Source organism: Phalacrocorax carbo, chromosome 9, assembly GCF_963921805.1.
Source record: "Phalacrocorax carbo chromosome 9, bPhaCar2.1, whole genome shotgun sequence".
NCBI lineage: Eukaryota > Metazoa > Chordata > Aves > Suliformes > Phalacrocoracidae > Phalacrocorax > Phalacrocorax carbo.
Genome location: NC_087521.1, coordinates 32259623 through 32283645, shown reverse-complemented (window position 1 = coordinate 32283645; position 24023 = coordinate 32259623). Strand labels below are relative to the sequence as shown.

General features: G+C 44.0%; 1 protein-coding gene across 1 annotated transcript; it reads right to left on the bottom strand.

Annotated features, from left to right (window-relative positions):
* Window positions 1-1961: 1961 nt before the first annotated feature.
* Window positions 1962-22586, bottom strand: DHRS7 (dehydrogenase/reductase 7). Its single transcript, XM_064461008.1, has 7 exons — window positions 22427-22586; window positions 17383-17535; window positions 11255-11361; window positions 10044-10283; window positions 4497-4619; window positions 2882-3097; window positions 1962-2167 (listed from the first exon to the last, which is right to left on the bottom strand). Exons 1-7 carry the CDS (start codon window positions 22560-22562, stop codon window positions 2132-2134), a joined length of 1011 nt encoding a protein of 336 aa, XP_064317078.1. The 5' UTR covers window positions 22563-22586; the 3' UTR covers window positions 1962-2131.
* Between the last annotated feature and the right edge of the window lie 1437 nt (window positions 22587-24023).

The window sequence follows — 24023 nt, the reverse complement described above, 5'->3', positions numbered from 1 at the left end:
CAGCTGCATGCAGCCACGTTACTGTGACTCCTGCCAACAGCCGCCGGCGTTACAGACGGCCATGTCCAGCACACAGAGGTAAGCGGCAGACGCTTGCATTAGGGCTTCAGAGAACAACCCTTATTTAACAAGATCAGTTTTAAGGTACTCACCTAACAAATGTTCCGTGCTTATTAGAGGATTTTCACCCCCTTTTCTTGAGCCTTTTGTAAAAACGTTAAGTTCTGGAGACTCTCTGCCATTTGTGTCCTGTAAAGCAACAGGAATGTTTACCGGAACAAAGGAGTGGGGAAGTGATGGTCTCAAATGGCCAATGCTTTTTCCAAAAAGGACAGAGTCTACTTCCTGCATTTTCCTTGACCATCAGCTTCCTCTCTGGACGAGGTAATTTTGTCACCACCCGGTCCCTGTCACCTCTACTGTCGCTCCTTCTATGCACGTCCTTTGTGTGCTGCAGCAGCAAAGGCACAGGCCGTGAGAGCGAGTCTGCGTTCACATGTCCAGCAGCAACTGTCCTTTGATCAAGCAAGAGAAGTGAACAACTCTTTAAACACAAAAGCTTACCCTTTTTTTGGTAGAGAAAAAGCAGAAAAACCTGTATGTAACTGAGAGCGCAAACCTTCTGCTGTGTGTGCAATACTGCCAAATCTTCTGTGGATTAGAAGATGGAAGCTAAAGCATCCTGTGACCATCATCTGCGTGCATGTTGTATTAAAAGTAGCTGCGTTTTGTCATGCAGACATACTGCTGCCTCGCTAACTACGGGTTCTGCAATGTGCTACAGGAACGGGTGTGTTAGCAAGTGGAATGAACCTGCCATTCTTCCAGAACCGTGTGAGACAAGACGCTTGTCACTTCATCAGTCTTTTTTTTTTTTCCTAGACAGTCATTTCCATCTTTGTTAAATGCCATGTTAAAACCGTCACTCTTGGCTTAGTCTTTGCTCTGGTTGGAAAGTAAATGGGTTGTTATTCTTTTATTACCATGCAATCATACAAGTAAGAATTTTTCTTAACTGGCTAGTGTGAGGCCTGAGTATATCAAAACATGTCCGAGGCCTTTGTCAACAGCAAGAAGGTCACCAAGCGTGTAGGGGCAGATGAGTTACCACAACAGTGGTACTTCTAGCTAATGGTTGAATTGGGCGTTAGGGGGATAGTAAATGCTTCAGGAAGTAGTCCTCAGTTCCCCAGGGCTGTTGCTGTTGTCTACACCACCAGTACTGTTGAGATTGGCCTCTGCTCTGTAGGGAAGGGCCTGTTTCTGACTGAGCTGGGAACTCAGCTTCTATTTCGTGCTTAAATTGCCTATAACGTGATGTCTGTCCTAATTCAGCTCTGACACAAGCACGGGTGTCCTGCCTGTAAGCAGTGTGCTGTGAAATGGATTTCACATTAATGCCATGGCCCCTGTTGTAGCCAGAGTCTGCTCTCTGCAGGACCTGTCCCCTGCTCCTCCCTCCGTGATGCTCTGTAGGTTTAACACGTGCCAGGTTCAGAGCAAGGCGAAGTGCTGCCTGTGACAGGGGTTACATTTACACTGTCCCTCTGTCCCTCCCCACCGCTGCTCTGGGCTCTGCCCGCTCCTCAGCCTTTACAAACCCACCCAAAGACTGGGGACTGTGGCCTCTGCTGTGGTGCTGAGACACCTAAAGATTAAGTTACATTATACACAACATTTTAAAACTCATGCTGCAAGTTAAGGGATTTAGCCCTAAATACACATGACAACGATGTATATTTTGCTCCCAAACAGCCTATACAGCAAATATGAAATATAATCTCCTTTTCTCAAAGGAACTCTTCACAAACCCAGGCTATACGTCCTTACCTTTTGAGCCTGCTCACCCCATATTTGCCAATGCCATAGCAGCAGAAAACCAAAATACTGCTGCCTGGCCTCTTCTGTCCTTTTCCTGTAAGCTTAAAAATTCAGCCTATGGGAGTTTGGGGTGACACAGGTATGTTTAGAGAGATTTTTATTTAGTCAAGTGTGTATACAGCTGGAAAAACGTGTCATGTTACATGATGACAAAGGTACAACAGATAAAAAAAAGCTTTTGTTTGCAGTCGTGCAATATGAAAAATGTTTCTCAGCCTTAGCACAAGCAGGATTTTGTACGTGTTTGTCCTTACTTCTTCTTTCTTGAGTAAGAGGCATCAGCATCCTGGAAGGAGAGAACATTAAATCAGTATTTCCCCCCTCCTCTTACTTAAGTCCTTCACCCACAGTGTTATTTTGCCTAAGACAGCTTGAGGAAAGTTTAAGTTGCAGGTGCCACCCTTAATTTTCCAGTTTCTGCTTTTGGAGTACATTTAACTTTTTTTTTGTACCAGTTCAACAAAAACCACAGTAAGAGAACTACCCTCCACCAAACAGTACTGCAAGAACAGATCGCTGCACTGCACATCCGTCTTCTGGGAGGTAGCTGAGAGTGAAGAGCGCGGGCAGACAGCACTATTGCTGAATGTAGTGCTGGGAGGTACCCAGATGACACGCCTGATGTAAAAACTAGACACAACAAGGGAGAGATTTTCAACAGTCTTCATTCGAAGCTGCGTTCAGAATTTACACAAGTAAGTTACAGCTCAGGTTTGCATTAAGGCTGAGTTCTGAACTTGCAGCCCACAAGATGAAGATCAGAGCGAGACCTCTGGCACTACAAGATGTACTGACGTCCCTGCTCTGCAATGTGACCATGCTGCAGTAATTCTAGACTACCAGGCGTGCAGTGATGGAGCCTGGGCTGGCATCAGCTGCTCGGGAAGTGAGGAGGGGAAAAGGAAACGGATCCAAAATGCAATCCCAGCATTCCCATGGCTAAAGAGTCTGTCAGCAGAGCAATTTAAAAAAAAAAAAGCAAGCAAGCTTGCAAACTTACCACTCCACTCTTAAAGTTCTGTATCCTCCTCTTGCCCATCCTGTTCATCAGCCACCAAGCCCAAGTGGGCGCATACTGCCAGAGGTAGCAAACGGCCAGGTAGGGGTGGTCACTGACCCAGGCCTCCTTCAGGTCGTTGGCTGTGCTCACTAGGGTGAGCCGGACACAGCGGTCGGTGGGCATCTTGTGGGACTGATCGCCGCTGCTCTCGAGGGACTGGAGGGGAGAGAGAGCGTGAGGAGGGATTAAAACTGGCCTTGTGTTTGTGCCCAGCCAGTACAGCAGAGACTGGGGCTGGGGAACCCACCCCTTCAGTGTGGGAACACTCACCATCTTCCTTTAGTACACATGCTTAAATAAAGAACCCTTTTAATTAATGCCTTAGATTGATGGGACAAAGAAGGTTAAAAAAATGGATCTCCAAACTCTGTCCTGCTTCAGCATGGCTTCTACTTTATTGTAAAACAGATGTATCAGAGCAAGTTACCCATCCTGCAGCTGAGGGCTCTGAGAAATGGGAACTTTCCTGCTCCCAGCTGCCTACCCCACTATATGCTAAAGTTACTCAGTAACCAAGTTAGTAGAGGCCACGTTCCCCATTAACTTAAATATAGCTCTGCTTCGTGGGCAGCCATCTCAAACAAGAGAAAAGCAACAGGCTTCTTCAGTGGTAGGGATGTCTTACTTGAAATCTTGTCCACACGTATCACTTAGTGAACATAAGCTACAGCCCTGTGAATTTATATGCATTTCACTCCAGCAAGAGCAGAGACTGCTCTACCAATCTGTTCTTCTATTTCCCAGAGTAAAAGCAACCCTGGTCTAGATTCAGTCTTCCCTCCTAGGTCTTTTGCCATGCTGAAACTCTGAGGAATCTGTTATGCAAGCTTTCTGGATTGCTTAAAAAAGTACATCTTTTCTTCCACAGAAATATGAAGTTTTGCAAGCCAAAAATCCTTTCAGAACTTGATTCAGCAATGGGAGATTTCCCCCCTCCCCCCAGAAAAAAAAAAATCTGGTGAGTTATCCTCAGCCTCAAATCGATTGAATTTAGGACAGGTCACATTTTGATGTATCATAGTAAGAATTTGTGCCATCTACATTGTCAGACAGCCTTTATTAAAAGCAAATGTGCAGTTGGAAGGTTTTGCCTTTTCTCCTTGAACAATCGCTAACAGGAAAAGAATGCATGCCTCACATCAGCTGACGCCAGTGGCTTTGCCAACAGCATCAATCCAGCAGGGGACATCGTGACTAGGGCAAACAAAAAGCTACCTGTGCAGAAAGGAGAGTATTCTGTGTGCAGAACTGTGTCCAGAAAATCCTGGCCTTTCCCCCAAAAGTGCAGCAGGGTGCTGTACAGTAAATTTTACTAGACTTGGGTTGTATGCGATGGGAGAGAGAAGGCATAAGAATTCTCAAACTTTTTCATTTCCTAGGGACGTGATACCACAAAGAATTACAAGACTATACATAGTTCTGCACCAATCAAACCATTTCTTGGTAAGATGATGAGGTTAGTTTTGCTGGGGGGAGACAAAGAAACAAAAACCACGAAAGGCTCACTGGGCCTGCAGCACAAGTTCGATTTATCACAACAAAATTGAGTCCTTACCTTTGCAAGATTCTCCGTGAAGACATTTTGTATGATCTTAGACTGGACAGGCCCAGGGCATATGTTGATAATACTGATCTCAGGGTAGTCAGTCAGCTCTGTCCGAAGAGAATTGAAAAAACCCTAGAAGAAAAGACTATAATGTCATCCTCCTTTGCCGTATTGCCACATGCAGCAAGGTTTAACTGACTACTTATTTTCATACTAATTTTATGTTGTAAAGGCAACAGTATTCCACTAACAGCAATTCTTACTACTTTGACTTCTCACATTCAGTGGCTGATTTAAAATTTTATCTCCAATTGCAGACATTGCTATATAAAACCACTGAGGAATCTATCCTTGACTTCTCAAACACACAATAATTTCTCTAAAGTACAGCCAGGTTCTGCTGTCTCTGTGCTGAGGATAAGCCTCACCGGTTTGGCAGTGGAAGTGGCACCAACCGTAAGAACTGCAGTATCATGGAAATTAGCTTTTGCTGGTGAATCCTCTTTCGGGTGAGATTAAAGATTTCAAACTGTTTCTATTGAGTAAGTGGCGCTGGTTTTATAGAGGAGAAGGAGGAAGACTTTTCGGCATACTAAGTCAAAGGCGGACCCTGACATTTTAGGGGGTAATTGCGCACTACTGAGTTCACTGCAGAGTTTGAAATTTGCATCCACGTAGATATAAATCTTATTTTAGCTCAAGAATATGCTACCAGTGTATCTAAATTAACCTGTAATTGCAAAAGCTGCAAGTATTTATTTTCTTTAAGCTAATAGGATATAAGATTTTTAACCTCTGTAGCAGCTGACATCTAGACAGCTACTATTGTGGGGAGCATGATCAGTTCAGGCAGGTGCTTCCTATCAAAGTTGCTGGTCAAGCACTGTAGAGCTGATTTAGCAACCACCACATCATGTCTTCTCTCTGAGCTGGTTAACAACAGTTCCCTGTGTTTATTCTAACACATAATTTTGTGTCACAAGACAGACAGAGCAAGCACAGGCTGATAAACTTTTCCTACTGTAGTAAAAATTTATAATTTGTAGTCCCATCCAGCTTGGGAAGAGGGCTGGCTGACCCAGAGCTCAACTAAATTACAACACAGGGCTAAAAAAGAAATCTGTCAGATATGCTCCTGCGACGACACAGATGTAGTCAGCTGGCGCACACCTCTGACCAAGAACATAGGCTCTAATTTCCCAATTGCTGGTGGCTAATTCCAGCCTATATATATTGCATCCAGGCTTTGCAGTTATGTTCTGTAAAAAAAAAAACTGACCATGTATCTCAAGTTATAAGTACCTGCAGGCCCCATAACTAGTATCAAGTCTTCACATCATGTTATCAAGCCTGGAGATGTGTAACTTCTAGAGAAGTTCTAACATAAAGACACTTACATGCCCAGAATCCTGCCTCTGGACACATCAGGAAGCATCTCAGATCTGCCAACCACCCAGTTTTTCATTAAAAACCCGGGCCCTCCCCAGGATTATGTCCTGCCCTCAGAGGAGCCTCCTCTGCCCCGGTGCGCACCTTCTGATGTGGCACCAATAAGGCTGTGCTTTACCCACCTGTGCTCTACCTGTCTAGGCTACCTATGTAGCCTCTATCTAGGCAGGCTGATGCTACAGTCCAGACCTGCACTTTCCCCAAGGGGTCCTGTGCCTGCTTATCCCAGAGAAGCCCCTTAACCCCCAAGTTGTGCAGTCCTGTCACAAAAGTTGTTGAGGAAAAAGTACGAAGTAAAAAGGACACTAGACCCCAAAGGGGAGAAGGTGGTAGCACATGCTACAAGCATGGCCACTCAGGTGAGGGGATGATGGGGTACTGCTCCTTGTTCCTGTGAGTGCTTTATATCCTATTCATCCAGCAAGAACTGAAAGTCCAGGCTCTCCTAGAAATACAGCCTGAACAGCAGCCTATGCAGCTATCTTCCCTCCTTCGGGCAACCGTCAGTTATTCCATCAACACTGAACTGCATGAGCAGGGCTAAGCAGCCCACTCTCCCTTATCGCTGCCTGGTGATTTGGTGAGGAACAGAACTGACTCCCATCCTGCCTGAAGGAGAAAATATCAGGCGGTACTTCCAGGAGTTAAGGAGGTGGAAGGGTGTGTGTCTGGGAATGCTGTGGGAGAAAGGAAGCCAGAAACATTGTTCAGTCGCTTGTGACAAACCACCTACACCAGCTTAAGTGCTGGGAGGCTTCTGGGGTATGAATTCTACCTAAAAATGGGCACCTGCCCACAGTCCCGAGTAGCCACATGAAGCACACAACAGTAGCCAGCTCTGTGGGCAACTCCAGACACATTCCTGCAGAGGGCACTGGCTCTGGCACGCTCCACCCTCACACTGCTGCTCCTCTAAGTATCGCAACGGGAACCTTGCTGACCTGAGCAAGTTGCAAGACACCAAAAGCTGAGCATTGGTACAGTCAGCTTAAGTTATCTTTGAAGATCCTGTCTAGGCAGTAGCCGACCACAGGGCTGCTGTGGCTTTTTTTTTTTTCAGAGTGCTGTTTGAGTAGCACTGTCAAAGTCAGTGCTATCTCGTGCAGCCTGTAAACATGAAATGCACATTTCAGGCTCCTGTTTCTGCTCTGTGGCCACTCTGCTACCCCTCTCCATCTCAAGGAGTTTCTGTGCCCCCCTCCTTCCCTAGTGCTGCAGTTCCAAGTCTTTATACCATGGAAGAGGTGCAGTCTTCACCAGCATCACAGGATGGCCAAGGCACTTGTTCAGCTGAAATCGTGGCTGACACTGAACAGACCATCTTGAAGACCAGAATCCTACATACTCTCAGTCCCCTCCGGAGGCTCTATCTACAGTACATGCAGGTTCTCTAATTCCAGCATTTATCTTAGATATCCAAAAGTAGGTGGTATGAAATTCCTCCGCTCCCTCCCAGAAGAGAAGCTTAAAATTCCTACGTAAGAAAAGGAAGTGCTCCCTTTTTTAAAGTCAGGCAGGAGCAGACCCAGATTTGGCAGCAGCAAAGGAACTCAAGTGCAAGGGGAAGGATCTGAGTGTTTCCACCATGCCCAGACTGAAGCCAGCTCTGACATACAGACAGACACACGGTGTGTGGAATGGGAACTGCTTTAAGCCATCTCTGGGCCTTTCCAGCTTAGTCACCAAATCCTAGAAGATATTGAAAGCAGCAAGGCTGAACTGACTTCTATGACAGAAACATTTAGGAATTCCCCCAGTGACCAGACACTGCACAAAGAGCAGTGGTTGCTGCTCAGTGCAGCCCATGTGCTTATTAGACAAGTTCCTGATTAAGGAACATTTTGAAGGCCACCATTTCTGACCCACTCCACATGCCACCAATTGTATGAATTACAACTCGATGAACCGCACGTGATGTCCATGAGCATCATCATGCTGGGAGAGAAGCTTCATCAGTCAGATGTGGACTTGACTCATGCTCTTACAGCACTCCCAGAACTGAAATAAAGGGTAATTTTGTCAGTAGAACATGGTTATGAATTCCAATTGGCATGAATCAAAGCGTGATTGTTTCAAGAACAAATTTTAATTCTTAGCAGAATTCCTTCCTTCCTTCCTCCTCCAACTGCCATTTAAAAGGCACAAACAAACAACAAACCAAGAAAACCAAAACCAGAAAAGGGGAGACTTTTTCAAAAAAGGCATAATTAAGACTGCAGCATTAACTGTGTCAGCTGTGGTAGACTCCAAGGCATGAATTTAAAAACCCAAAACCGATATAGATGAATTAATGTTAGATGGGTTCACATATTTAATAACTGGTGGCCAAAATGCAATCTTCATTTCAAGATGATCTTAGAAAATGCTGGGAAAACATCGCTTTATGCTTTGTCTTATTCTTCCCCTCCCCTGTCTCAAGCCGTTTCTTCTTGGTCATTTTCAGAGATGGGCTACTGGCCCAATCTGAAGAGGACTGCCATTCCTACAGGCTTCCTTTAGCTGAGCTGTACTGGTCAAGTTTGGTATTTCAAACAAGCTATTCAGGATTTTGTCCCCGTGCCTAGCCATAACTCCAGACTGATAGGAGACTGTCAGAGTCTTTTTGAAATCTTTATTACAAATCATGTTTTAAACACCTGCAATTAGTATTTGCAGAATCACTGTTAGAGAAACAAGAAAGGAGATCTGGAGTCTGGCCTGGTTTTTGAGCAGAAGTAGAAGCTAACAAAGATATTAAGTAGTTCAGTTAGCTTATGCTTCATTATTCCAGAAATTTTAGTAAACTATCTCTTTAGAGCCTCTTCCATGTTCTTCATCTTAACAAGAGATTCAGAGTGCTAAGAATTTTTAGAGCAATGCATTAATTCCTTGTGCTCTGAAACTAATCAGCCATGCTTAGACCAAGACCACACCCAAAAGATAATTCAACTGAGAACAATTAATAAACGAGCATAAAGGGAATTAATGCTTCTGCTCATTCCGTTCTTCTATTTTAAATCTACTAGACTTAAACCAAAAGCTGGCCTCTAATGGGCAATTTCATCGCTGCCACTCAAATGAAGAGCAGCAGACCTCTCCTCATCACTAACTGAGAACTTATTAGCAGAGGCCCGTCACTGCCTTCTAAATTTTCATTCTTTCAAGTGTCTTGTGGCTTTGCAGCGTCAGCCACTTGTTATGTTTTTGTTGTCATTAGTCAAAAAGACATTGATCCCATAGCTTGAGCAAAGTTATTTACCTTATGTGCTTAAATCCAGCAGGGAGTAAGAAGGTGCCAGGTTTTTAAATCATCACTGAGCACAGCTGAAGTTTATTTTACTGCTGATGTACATTCTGATCTCAGAAGTCAAATAGTGGTGAAATACAAACATGTCTAAATAGATTTACTAGTTTAACAGACAATCCCTCAGTGATACTTTCTTTTTTCCCCAGACTCTTTTCTGGGCTCTTTTATGTTTTTCTACACAAGTGAGACTACTGTCAAAAACTCCCTCCAAGCAATATTGAAAAAGTTAAGTGTTACGCAGAAGATAACTTCCTCAGATACCACGAGCTGCCAGTTCTTCACACCACAGCAAGATTCAGAACTGCTGGGAAGATTTGTTCAGATGTTCCCAGCTAGATCACGAATGCTCATTTCTCCGAGTGCTTTACCACTCACTGTTCTCACTTTACTGTCCCCAAGACTTCCTGCAGTCTTAAAACTCTCACCAGTGACTTTTCCTCCCTAACTGAATTAAGATGAGAACATCAGGGCTTCTGTATGCAACAGAATAATCCTCTAAGTTAAGTATTCCTTCATATGAAGGCCAGAGGCGAAGGTCTTGCTTTTCACATTGGAATTTAACTACGCAGTGGTCAGGACCAACTAAGACGGCATTTGAATTTTAGTCAGGAAAATGAATCTACACTGGGAGCTGATATAGTTCACATTTCAGAGCAAATTAATTTTAAAGGACTCTCAAAACCTGAGAAAGCTACATATGCTGTGTGCAGTTTCATGTGAGACTTGTGTTTTCTGTACAGAATAAAGTCCTCTGTTACGGTACTAACTGCTGCTCGTCTACTGCACAATAAGACTTAATTAATCTCTGAAATTTAACTTACCTGCAGAGCATGCTTGCTGGCACAGTACCCAGAGGCAAGAGGAGCTCCCATGATACCCATCACACTGCTCACAGTAACAATCTTTCCTTTCTTCCTTTGGATCATGTGATTCAGGACATGTTTTGTTAAAGAGATTGTACCTAGGTAGTTGAGTTCCATTATGGCACTGTAGACATCCAGGTTTGTATCCACAAACAGAGAGCGCTGGGAACGTCCACCATTGTTGACCAAAACATCAATCTCAGGAAAGATAAAATGATAAATTAACATAACACATTTTCCTTTAATATTTGCACTTCCTCATGCAATTGTTAACTGACCGTTCCCTTCCCTCCAGCATCATCTCTGCCACACACAAGTAAGATGTATTCGCTGCTGAATAAGTTTCGGCAGTTGCTCTACCCTATTAGACTTCCCCTTTGAACTGAAGGCTGGCTAATTTTGAGCTGAGTGTACAAAACAGGAACACTGTGTTTGATGCCAAACAAGGTTAACTCCTAGTGCAGGAACCCCAGCAGCTGCAAAGTTGCTCTCCACACAACATTTTTTTAACCCTACTGCACTGCAGCAAATAACACTTAACACTCGGGTCCTGCAAAGTGACCTCTGAAAATACGTTTTGTGCAAAACCAGAGACCAACTAGAGTAAAGAAACAAACCTGCTACCAATAATTTCACTGTGAAACCAAAATATCAGTGGACAAAAGGCCTAACTTTAAGTACAACGTGCAAAGCTTCAAGTTAGTTACACCTGACTGCTATTTTCTTCCATTGTCTGGACTAGCAATCTAGAAAACTACGCACAAAACAAAGAAAACTGTGCCTGGGGTCTAGTTTTGTTCTGTACGGCTCTGAACCCAAACTACAAAATAAAGGTTCTGACTTTCATACACAACTTTAAGCCCTAAATATACAGCTGAGGATGGTTCCAGTTGGTCTGGAGATTCAGTGACATCAAGCGATTTTTTAGTTCTTGGTAGTGACCAGTGATTATTTGTTCATTGCTGCATCTCTGTAAAGCCTGCTGAAACCCAGAAGCAAGCGCCAGAAGGGATGAAAATTCAGGCACTTTTTGACAAGTTTAATATTGAAACTTAAGAAAGGTGTAGACACTGGTGAATTTACTATAGGATAGAATAAAAGTGAAATACAAACAAACGCAGGGATAAGATATAGAGAAGAAAAAGTTTAACCCCAGAAGCACACCTTACCTTGCCAAAATGCTTAAGAACACTGTTGGTTGCAGCTTCATGAGAGCTTCTATCAGTCAAGTCAAGACGCAGGACAAGGATATCGTTTTCACTCAAGTTGCTAATCTCTAGAAACAACCATCAAGTGAAAGGGAACCAGTAAGACTGGTGATATAACAATTGTGCAAAATGTAATCTGCTTTTGAACACCACATTTTTTAGTGAAAGACACCCAGAAACGATAATATTAAGTTGGAAGTAAAATGCTTGCTTTGTTTTCGTTTTGATCTCCACGTAGGATCCATTTTAATCCATTCCTACCAAGCCTTTCTTTTCTCATCATTAGGTTTTTCCCTGTGAAAAGCCTGACTTTATTAAACAGGCTTGTGTAGCACAATATAGACAATTCAAGCCTCCAAATAAATTGCAACAGTTGGGAGTAACATGCAACAGGATTATTTGACACTGAAATTTTTCACTGAGCCATTCAGAAGCGCAGCAGATTTACAGCCTTGACACTTTCTATGTTAACTGGTCAAGTATGTTTATTCCTGACAATAGGACTAGGACAATTTAGACCCAAAACACAACATATATACATGAATAGCTATGAGGCAAAGTCTAGAGAAGCTGGATTATATGGAGAGGTAGAAGATTTTTGTTGAACTGAGAGCTTTTACTAGATCCATCTCCTGAAATAAAAGTCAGTTCAAGCCTTCACGCTGAGTGTCTCTACCACTGTCTCTTCAGAACAACTGACTTTACATAGAAAGTATTTTTTGAGCAGTGATTTGCCACCCTGGGGTTTGAGGCAGATGACTCACAAAAACAAAATCTTCAATGTTAACCTTTTCAGTTTTTTTTAAACTACTTTTTAAACTTACTTTATTTATATTAGTTTGCTATATTAGTTTATATTAGTGCTATTTGTTTCTAAATTGATTCCTAGCCATGCATACCTAGCCACTAGGTGTACCCTTTAAGCAGCTGCCCTCCTTAGAGAGCCTAAGGCTCTGATTTTTTAATTATTACTTCTTGCATATACAGGTGAAGTTGAACTTTGTCTCTACAGTGATGTACAAATAAGGAGGTTACTTTAATTCCAAAGTTGCCTCTGTTCAAAGGTCACTAGTATTTAGGCTGCTGGTTATAACAAATCCATCTGTCGGGTTTAAAGCTACCAGTATTTCCATTTATTGCTCCCTCCAACCCCTCCATATGCGGTTTCCTCTCCATTTCTTCCAGAAAGACAGCAGTAAAATCCACGTAGTTTAAACTGCCCTCTCAGAGACACACTCTACCTCATGCTCTCTCAAGCAGATTTGCACAGTTGAAGCCTACTGGGATGTGGAGTGTTTCTGCCATGGATTAAGACCACACGCTCAACCCAGCCAAGAAAGCTACATGGGCGAAAAGAAAAAAGCAGAGGAAGAGACACAGACTGCTGTTATGGAAGGAAGTGCTCTTTTATATGACCTAAGAAACTTTTGACTTCAGGAAATATCAAACCAGAGGTCTAGTTCTTGTTTTGGTGCAATCGGTAGTCCAGTCTGATTTCCAGCCCCCAGAGCACTCTGACCATGCACCTCTATCAGCCCCCTTACTACTTCTCTAGGGTGAGGAATCCTTGTCTAGTCACTCCTCAGAAAGCTTTTAAAAACTTCAAACGTTCTTGTTACCCTTTTTCTAAACTACTTCTACAATCCACACATCGCTTGTTTTTCTGGCGGATAACTAGAACTGTGCACAGTGTTGAAGGCATGTACACGTACCGATTTCTGCACTGTCAGTGTGTCCTCCACCCCTTTTACTAATAACATCCAATATTCCACTTCCTTTTTTGCCTGCTACCAAATTGGTGTTTTTAAGGGAACGATTATAACCCTGAAAAGTACTTGCTCCCAAGCAGAAGACCTTAGTTTAGAGTTCATTATCATTTTACGTAACTGCTAACATCCTTTAGTGAAGCGTCTCCAGCTGCAAAGGGAATTGCAGGTGGCCATCAGCATTCGGATGCAACGTATCTGAAACCAAGCGCTCAAAGCTCAGCCTGCCCAGAATGAAGGCCACTTTTACACAGGTGTGCATATGTTCTAGAGGTCCTTCTGGAAGCCTCCTTATGTATCAGCTTTATACTACATGGCTTCTCATCAGGATCAAACTGCCCATCCACCAAGCAGCTGGTCGTCTGACTGACATTTTCCTCGCAAGCAACCATGGGCTGCCTCTTCCCTACTGATGGTTCATTAAATTCTAGTTACTTTTTAACTAAAACATGATTACAATCACTCAAAGCCAACTTGTTTATTTTGAAATACAGCTGCATAAGTAATGCTGAGAGAATAATATTTTGTTGGGACATCAAGTGTCTACCTCCTCCCCTTAGGGTCACCTAGAGGATTTCAGATCAACCATTCTTTTCAATACATGTTAATCCAAGATAGCAGTTTCTTGTAACACAACAAACGCTATTACTCAGCACAGACCTTTTATTTCCTCACTCTTCAGTGCTTCCTCTTCTATTTCCATCTTGTATAATAACCTTTAACAGTACATGAGCTTTTAGCAGAGGCAGAACAACATGACCTCCTGAGGCCCATTCCAACCTCAATTACTGCCTAATTCTATAATTTATAGATTTTGTGTCATTCATTTGGCCTATCTATATTTAAATCATATTTGAGCTTTGTCAAACCAAGAAACACACCCCCCACCTACTTATTTTTTTCTTCTTCTTTTTAGGGCTTTTGAGAGAAAACAGCCTCCATAATTACTGGAGAAATTCAACTCATGTTGCAGAGAGTGGCTGGGGGAAATACATGCTTCCTGCAAGTAGCATCTGTAAGTTACACAAGTTGTTTTCTCTCCCTTCTGCAGAGAAGTGTTGAGTTGGCACATGCATGACTCAACAGGTATTACCATAGCTTTTATGGTACTTTCCTTCTCTCTCTCTCCTTCAGCTTTTAAGTAGTGTAGAATGCATAAACGTGTATCATAGGGTGGTGTCTCTGAATTTTGAACAAGATAAATGTGCTTGCTTCTGACATTAATATGAAAATCACCTAGTTAAGTTGCTGCTGTGTATAGCATCTACAGCTGGCACATTAAAGTGTATTAGCTCCAATTACGGCATATTATTCTGCCAAATTCAAGTTCATGTCACATGTTGCAGCTCAATCTTAATCCATCCCACGCTATTCAGACCTTACAGAATACTCTTGAACTCAACTGCAAAAAGAAAACATGCAAGTGAAAGCAGGAAGAAGCCACCCAGGAAGCACATGGACCCACTGCCCAAGCATGCAGGGATGGAATCAGGAAGATCAACACCCAGGCAGAGCAGAAACTGGTGAGGAATGTGAAAGGCAACAAGAGCTTCATAGGTACAGCACCAACAAAAGGAAGAAAGAGCAAGCTCACTGCTGAATAGGGATGGTGATGAAGTGACGAAGAGCACATAAAAACATCAGGTACTCATTGCCTTCTTTGCCTTAGTCTTCACTGGCAAGATCTCCTCTCAGGTCTCCCACATTCCTGAGGCTAGATTCTGGGGGAAACAAATACTACCAATGTCAGAGGAAGACCAAGTTAGGGACAAACTACACATACAAGCAGGACAGTATATACACCCAAGATTTACAAGAGCTGACCCATGTCACTCATCTTTGAAAGGTACTTGGTAAGTGGAGTAACTCCCCAGTGACGGGAGAAAACCAAAAGTCACACAGTCTAACATCAGTCCTTAGGAAAATTACGTGGCAATTCCTCCTGAAAACAATTTCCAAGTACACGAGAGACAGGAAGGAGACTGGGAAAAGTCAGCACGGACATATACTGCCAGACCAACTTAACTGCTTTTTGTGACGACTGGCTCTGTGGACCAGGGGAGAGCAGTGGATGTTGTTTACCTTGATTATGTAGCTTTCTATGTTGTCTTCCATAGATCCTTGAAGCTATATGGGGGAAATATGAGGGGTCTAGGTGAATAGACTACGATGCAAGTGAAAAACAGGCTGGATCACCGGGCCCAAAGAATAGCAACCAACCATTCAAAGTCTAACTGGTGCCCAGTTATAAGTGGTAACCCTCCATGATCAATATCTTTTAATTATCTTCATTAACGACTCAGATGATAGGACAAAACACAGGTTTTCAGCAAATTTTCAGTTAACGTCAAGTTCAAAGGAGGAGTTGCTATGCTGGAGGGAAGAACTGCCATTCAGAGGCATCTTAACAAGCTGTAAGAATGGTATGACAAACCTCATTAAGTTCAGCAAAGTCAAATGCAAAATTTCACACCTGGAGCAGAATAACACCATTCAGTACTGCCAGACAACGCCCAAATGGCTAGGTACCAGCTCTCCAAACAAGACCTGAGGTCCTGACGGAAGGACAACAGCAAGTTGAACGTAAGTCAGCAATGAGCTCTGCCAATTAAAAATCCTAGTGGGCTGCACTAGCAAGAGCAGACTGAAGGAAGTGACTTTTAAGTGCCTGTACTTAAAAAGTGCATTGAGAGTACTGTGTCCAATTTTGGACCCTTCCTACTTCAAAACAAGTACCGATAAACTGGAGGTAGCATAGCATAGGGCCACTAAGATGTCTAGTGCACATGACAATCAAGGAAAGGGGTGGGGCGCTCGGTTTATACAGCCTCGAGAAAAGAAGGATAAGAGGGGAATGGGGCCCAATTACTCTCTTCCATTACTTAAAGGCTGGCTATAGAAAATATTGAGTAACTATGTTCCTAAAGAACTTCCAGTATTCCTACTGATCTGACCTATAGTTAAAATAAAGTTCAGTAGCATGTATTTGCAAAACTCATGGCTATGTAAGACTTTAAAGCCAGTATATACCACAGCTAAGACATTCACAGGGTTACTTCAAATTGGCAGAGGCAGAAATTATCTTACATAAGTCTGTACTCTTGGGTTCACATCAACTGAAATATTCTGTCTGAATATTCTTTAGCACATGGCACCCTCATACAAGAGTTGCCTGAAAATGGATATCCAGGATTATGGCTCCTGCCAACCTATCTAGTGTTATCAGTTTTGCAATGACAACAAATGGCCACAGACGTAAATGTGGTTGCATGCTCTTGCTGACCGCTAAACATTGCGTCATATAGCATTGGAATTTTGCCATGATTACCACTTAACCACACTGTCATCTTATGTCCCTTGCTTCCTTCTGAAAATATCTATTTAAGTGACTGCTTTTTTGAGGCATCAGAAAACAGAAATAAGGAGTTATGCATTTTTGAAGCTCCTTGACAGATTTTCATAGTAACCCACTGCAGCTTTTAGATTTCTAGAAGTGTTTAGATGCTAACCCAAAACAAATGTTTCATTATTCACCAGCACTCATTCCAAGTAAGCTGTGGATGTCTGTCCACATTACAAGTGAAGAACTGTCAGTGTCATAATATACTCAGTATAAAATACTGCATACTGAGCTACAGAGGATATATTGTCTGAAAAAGATAAAATGTTAATAACGTTCAACACTTCTATCTATCAATGTGAATTAACTGTCTATCCTGCTTGCTGTCAAGCCAGCAGAGAAAGAGAGAGCAGGAGGAATGAAGCCAGAATATTGACTGAGCAGGCATATGAAAGATAACTGGAATAGTTAAACATTCTGCTTCACATTTGCTCCTCTTGATCTACATGAGATCCTCTTTCTTGCACTTGCTCAGAACAACTTTTTCTGAACATTTCTATTCATTCCTTTTCCAAAGAGGAAAGTCAGTTGTCAGCCTGCCTGTAACATGCAGAAACCTGAAGGAAGACAACTTCTTATTAGCAGGCAGCTACATGGTTTGGTTCTTAATAGGATGATACTTCTCAGAGCGTTTCCTTCATTTCCCACAGTACTTATTTCTTCTCCTGATCTAGTATTTTACAAGACCACTTGCAATTGAGAAAGATATTTTTAGGTAACATTGGCTTATGAACTCATAATGCAAGTCTATACAAAGGCTTCTCACAAAAAGAGGATAGCTTCATTGCATGTTTGAAGCTGGTGTGTATAAAGTTTACTTTCATAATGAAATTTATTCCTGTGATATGTGGGTTAGTATTTCTGCAGCAACCCCATCACAGCACGAGTGGAAGTGATTGCATGAAGTAGCAAGTTGTACTTACGAAGGCATTTATTTTTCACTCTTTCCAGCTCATCCTCTCTTCTTGCTGAGATGGCAAGCAAGGCTCCTATCTTTGATAGCTGGTAAGCCAATTCTTCTCCAATTCCACTTGAAGCTCCTGTCACCCAGACAACCTTGCCACGCAGTTCATTTTCTATCAAAATAACCAAGACAGTAGTTCAGACGTTGCCAATGCTAGGATGAGCACTTAAGTCACTGCAGGGGTATAATCTGGTACTGTATTTAAGAAATATCATCAAATTTTTTGGCTATTACAAAATCCTGACTTCTTTATTTTTTGGTCACGTGCACTTGTGAAATCGTTCATAGCTGTTCCGTTGCCACTTGAACTTTGTTCCAAGGCTAATCTGAATAAACACTTATTATCTACCTGATGGAAGAAATTTGATTGCATTTCTGCAAGCCATCTACACATAGCATTTCCACTAACCTCATCAAAAAGAGCTTCAGAGGAAAAGGGAGAAGAGAATTCTTGGAAACGACAGGAAACAGTTACTGTATCGCAAATCCAAACAAAAGCCTAAGCAAACCTTTCCCAGTAATGTTCTACCTCAAAAATGTTCCTAAGTAATTGTCGACAGAAGAAAATTCTCTGAAGAATGACAGCTAAATCATAACAAACCAAATGGGTGCTCATCCACTCTGTTTTGTATCTGATGCAGGTTAAATCCTGCCTTGGCTGGAGTTCAGTACTCAGAGCTCCCAAGGTGTAAGCTCACATGTGAATTTCCCATGTACTCATAGTTCCTGCCCAGGCATGCTTTTTTAACCTGTAGTGAAAATAATAACATCTTACTCTTTTTACTCCTTTGCTTATATGCCTGTTCCCCCTTGTTTGCAGTCACCCCCACTCCATGACACCTGGGCACTGGAGAAAGGCTTAGCTTTCCAGACATATATCAAAAAATCAACAGACAGATGGAAATCACACATTTAATTCTATAACATCATTTAAGTATGAATGATCACTTTGCAGAACGCATCACTGCCTAGCACTTGTACGTGTTCTTCAGGTGAGTATTAGTGAAAATCTGACTCAGGTACTCCGAACACTGCTGACAGGAGCCCTTCATTTTATTTCTCACGTTTGTACAGAACAGTATTCCAACAATGTCTAGGCAACCAAGAAAGATTTCATGGTATAATTCAACCAGCAGAGCCAAATGCAGTTCCTGAGACTTAGAGCCAGTTCTATTTTGAAAAAGGCCAGAACAGATTTTTTGGCTCACTGAAACTCACCCACTCATTTAATTTAGCAAAAGTACTTCTTTTGCACTGCAGCCAGTGGCTGGGACTGTCTTAATGACATAAATCTCATGAAGAGATCAGCACTGCAACCTTCCACCCTTCTGACAGAGCAGAGGGCACTCAAGACTGACTACAAGTTCAGCTTGAGTCTGTGGGACTGGCAGTGGGTATTATTTGTCTTTTCTTAAGCTGACTGTATTTTAGTCAAAGAAATATATCTCCTAAACCCAAGCTTTGGTCGTTGTGGGTGTTTGGGTTTTTTGGTTTTCTTTTAAAAACAGTAACAACAACAGCAACAACCGTCACTTTCCAAAGCAGAGAGGTATTCTAAGGCTACAAACCTGGGAGGTGGAAAGAGGTGTTGCTGAATCTGTAGGAATGACCACTGTATTAATCATTATACCAAGTGGCTGCTGACTGCAAAGCTTATCCACGCTCTTTTCCTACAGTTTTACTCCAGTGTTACCATTTCACCGAATTAACCACAAGACACATGGGGGTTCACATCTCCTGTTACAGTTTTTTTGGCAGAAAACCTGCGTAGACAAACACTACATGAACAAAAGAACACATGGACGTACTTTCAACCCTGCTTACCACACTCATCTCCTCTTGCTACTGAAAACAAATCCACTTCCTCCTACCACTTAATTTCCCAGTTCCCAACCTGTCTTGGGCAGCTTCAGTGCAGTTATTCAGGATCTTGTTCTGTGGACAGAATAATTAGTTGAGATAAGGAAGGTTTTCCACTGATTCCTCAGTGCTGATAGTTACCAAGCAGTGAGCTACTGGGAGTTAACATAATGGAAAACCTAGCTCAAACGCTGTTGTAGAACAAGTATCAAACCACCCGCTTGCTCTAGAATAAATGTCATGTTGTTACTGGAAATAAGTTAATTTTTAAACTGTGCCAAATTAAAAAATTATACTATTACTAACCATTACCTACTGTGTTACAAGGCGTAACAAATGAGAGGTTGAACACAGTAGTACTGCAAGTAATCCAAGAAGTGCTTTCGTAGCTCTGTTTAGGTTTTTTCCCCAACATTTTATAGCTCCTAGAGCACAAGGTTGCCATGTCATTTCACTCGCAAAAAAAACATTGGGACTGGCAGGTTTAATGCAGAACATCCTTCCCACACCCCTGAAGAATCACACCATTATTCCCAGTTTTAAGAGTGGGCTTTCAGATACATAGGCTTTCATACCTAAATGGTTCATCCTTAGCCTGATAATATTACGCTGCCCATGAAAAGCACACCATTTTGAGTGCCTGCTGCTCAGCTAATAAGCCACAACACATAAGGAAAGTCATCCAGCACCGAATAACCCTTGTCTCCCGACCACACAAATATTTAGAAGATGGGAAGCAATCCAGCACCCCCAATGACAAAATCCAGAAGTGAATTCTCCCTATAGAGTTGAATCATTGAAATAGAACCGGTCTTACCTATATTAAGTCCTTTTTTCATAATTATAGTTCATAGCACATAAGAAACGTATGAGGTCAGTCTGCTTTCTAACAAGTATTTTTATCCCCCAAAACTTTGACATCCATAATAACATTGTAGGAGCAACAACACAATATAATGACTGCAAGAGTGAAAGCTCTAATAACAGCTTTAACTAAAAATAAAGAGTTTTTTCCACGGGATCCACACATTACTTACCTAGGCACACTACATTATGGGCACAATATGGGGAAGAAGAAGAGAGAAGGGGGATAAAACATCTTTTCTAGACTTTGTCCCTTCTGTTTTCCTACCTCAACAGTTAGGATCAGCACTGTGGCACCACCATCCCACATGTACTTGGCTGAACTATCAGCAAAATGCCATTTAAATGCTACCACTTCAGCTATGTATTTACGTTTGGACTCGATGATCTTAACGGTCTTTTCCAACCTATACAATTCTGTGACTCTGTGATATTTTAGTTAATTTTAAGCACTGAGGCTAGGAGACAGGGCAGGGGCAAAACAATGTTGACAAAACTGCCTGATTCTTCTTAGATTACATGTTGAAACAACTATATCAGAAAAATTACTACATTGCTCTTTTTTATGGGAACTTTTGGACACTAGTTAAAAGGTTTCCAGGCTTCCAATAAGACTGAAGGCTACATTCAAATAACGCTGTGTCTACCTGAGAGCTCCTACATCTTCATGTGCATTGCTCAGGACAAAGCTTCAATGCTGTTTGTACTGGTCACGATTTGTCTTGTTTCTTGGTCCTGAGTCTTTCTGTGATCTTTGCAAAGTCCACACATGAAGCTTTTTTTTGTCATTTTCTTATATTAAGAGATGTACAATAACTACCTGAGGGAGCTGCTATAAAACTTTGGGCTGCATATCCAAAGAGTTACAGAAGACTGTAGAACTGCTCGCATAGATTTAATTTCTTAGAGCTTTAGTACTTGTGCATGCTTTTCTGTTCTCCATTATATGACCAGCACTTTTTCAGTAAGCTTCTACTCAAAGCAGAAGACAGAGATGTCTCAACAAGTTTGTCCTATGCTTCTCTCAAGCCCTTCCTAATGCCAACCTTCACCCACACCACCATCCCCTTCTGAATCATGGTCTCTCAATCCAGCGCCGCCACCCCCCAGTCACACGTTCCTGATCCACTTTCATCCGATGCAGTTCTATCTCCCTATGTCAACCCAACATCCAGTTTCATCTCCCACACGGGACAGGCTTATAGCGTTCCCTGTCCCATCTTCATTCGGACCAGCTTCTTCCCCCAACCAGTCAGATGCAGGAAGAGTTCCCCGCTTCCACCTCAGCCACCCACACCCAGCACAGCTCACAGCAGCCCCGAATCGCCACTCCTCGCGAAGCTGAGGGGCAATACTCAGAGATCTGTGGCTTTCCTGATCAAAATTCTCTATTAAACACATAAAACCTATGATTTTTTAAAGATCTTTGTCCAGAAGTTGACAGAATTACAGCCAAACTAGAAAGATTAATATGTGCAAGATCTGAAAATCCCCATCTGACGGCATTTTATTGAACCTGTATACACACAGGTACCAAAAGCAGCACCTTACAGAAAAGCGGTGTAAAGCCACAGACAGCAACCGTGCGGTGCTGCTCCCTTACGCCTTCCAGGGCGCAATTCTCAGAAGAGGAAACCCATTTAATCCAAACATTAGTAGTCACATTTACTACACTGTGAATGCTTTCAGCCCTACTGTGTAACAGAAGCCTGCTTAAAGATGTGAGAACAAAGCGGAACAGACGCGAAACAGCCTATGAGGCAGCTCGCGCCGGCCACAGGCGCCCAGCACCCGCTTTCCTCCCCGACCCTCCCCCGACACTCCCCGACCCTCCTGCTCACCAGGCACCCGCAGCTACTCCCCGCACCGATGCCAAAACTGGACTCCTACCCGGAAACGGTGCAAAACAACTGGTTTTGGGCCAAAAGAGCCCAGCCCTCACCACAGACCTGCTGGAGCTTCGCTCATCCTCACTGCAAAGTTGTTTTTAGGCTGCTACTTTACTGGCACGAGGGGCACCACGCCTTGGTGGATAAGGGTAGGAGAGTTATCCTTTTGGAGTTGTTTTTATTGATCTTGAGCAAGGCAGCTGCCGAGGGCTGGGTTCACCGAGTTGAGGCGCCTTCCGCCCTCTCCCTGGGGACCCCTCTCCTCCTCACACGCCGCCACGGCCCCTTCCCTCACCGAACGCCCCAAACCCCCCCCCCCCCGGCAAACCCCCCCTCCCTCCACCGCCGCCACCCTCCCGGCGGTCGGGGGCTGCTGGCGGGCGGCTTTACCTGGCTTCTTCCCCCGCCACTCGGCCCAGAGCAGCGTGAGGTCGCCGTCGGCCCGCAGCCAGCGGAGGAGCTGCACGAGCAGGGCCAGGAGGGCGCCGCCCGCCAGCGCCGCGCACAGCGCGCAGCCCCACGCCATGGCCGGCCGCCACCGCCCACAGGCGCTGCCGCCCCTTTATCGGGGCCGCGGCGCGGCGGGAGCCGCCCTCGCTGCCGGCAGCCAAGCGCCGGCCCCCTCCCCGCCTCCCGCCTCCCCTTCCACCCCCTTTCCCCGCCGGGCAGGGCGGGTGGACGGCCACGCTGCCCACCCCGCGGCTCCCCGCCCCGCCGGCCTCGGGGCGGGACCCCGGCGACGGCCGGGGCTGGCGGCGGGTAACGCGGCCCCCGTAACGCGGCCCCGGGGCTGGCGCAGTCAAGGCTGCGGCGATAAGGGTTTGTAGGGGAGAGGCCGTGCATGTGATAGCGGGTGAAGGTCGGCCCCTGGGAGCGGGGCCATCCTTTACGTCCCCTCCCCGAGGTGCCCCCCAGGGGAGAGGAAGGCTGCCCGGCCTTTTCCTGCTGGTAAACAACGGTGCCCGCCGGACGCCCCCGGGAATTGGACAGGTGTCTCGGGCGGTTTGGCTTCGGCCTTTAGAGGTCAAAAAACCCGAAACCATCCTCCTGAGGAGAGCCTCGCGGCTGTCCCTTGGGGACACGGGTGGTTCCCCGGCGCCCCCGGCCACCCCTGGCTCTTGTCACAGGCCGTACCACATCCCCTTCACAGGAGCAGCGGCGCATTTCGCAGCAAGGAGACCTTTGCCACCCAGGTCTCGGCAGCCTTGTCTATGCCTCCTTCAGTGCTGCTTGCCAAGGCGAACCCAGTTCTCACACACACCTGCTCTGGCCAACGTTTCAGACCTTGGGTTTAAACCCTGGGCTCCAAAATCAGTGGTGCTGGATACCCGCAAGTGCTAAAAACCCAGGGACTGCGGCATTTCTGGGCTTCGCATCTACAGCTCCTCACCATAGATTTGCTACTGCTTATGTGCAGAGGCACAAAACTCTGTTATTACTACCTTGATGTTTCAAAGTCTTTCGCAGAGTGAGGTACAGATATAGAAGAGGAACCCATAATAATTTCTGCTTCCTTGCCAGCCACTTGACACAAATGCAAGCAGAGCTTATGCAGGACAGGCCACAGAGCTGTTCAGAGAGGCATACAGACCCTGTTCCCAAAAACCCATGGGCTAAAGCCCCTGATCTATCAGAAGACTTAGCATGGGATGGCCGCATTTACTGTCCACAGCTGCCTGGTCTGTCCCAGCTCCACCAATGACCAAAGGATTCATGAATCAACACCTGAATTGCCACAAAATTTGCATTACAGCTTCCTGAGGCAAAACACAGCCGTGGGCTACCTTTAAACCTTTAGGTTCTGACTGATTTACTGAAAAATCAGTCAGAACTTAATCCACACAACAAGGGAAAGGTGACAGAAAATAAAAATACACCGCCAATGTACTTTGATTCTGGAAATAGCACCAATCCTCAACTGTGCCTAAACCAATCATTAATTAAACAGTTGTTTTGTGTCAGAATAGAAGCAGGTCTTAAGAGGTTA

Bases quoted from the DNA above. Each gene is read 5' to 3' on its own strand.
- DHRS7 (XM_064461008.1), bottom strand. From the start codon at position 22,562: ATGGCGTGGGGCTGCGCGCTGTGCGCGGCGCTGGCGGGCGGCGCCCTC. The intron at 17,536-22,426 runs GTAAAGCCGCCC...TTATTTTGATAG, and splicing joins GTGGCGGGGGAAGAAGCCAG to AAAATGAACTGCGTGGCAAG. The intron at 4,620-10,043 runs GTAAGTTAAATT...CTTTTCTTCTAG, and splicing joins CCAGCAAGCATGCTCTGCAG to GGTTTTTTCAATTCTCTTCG.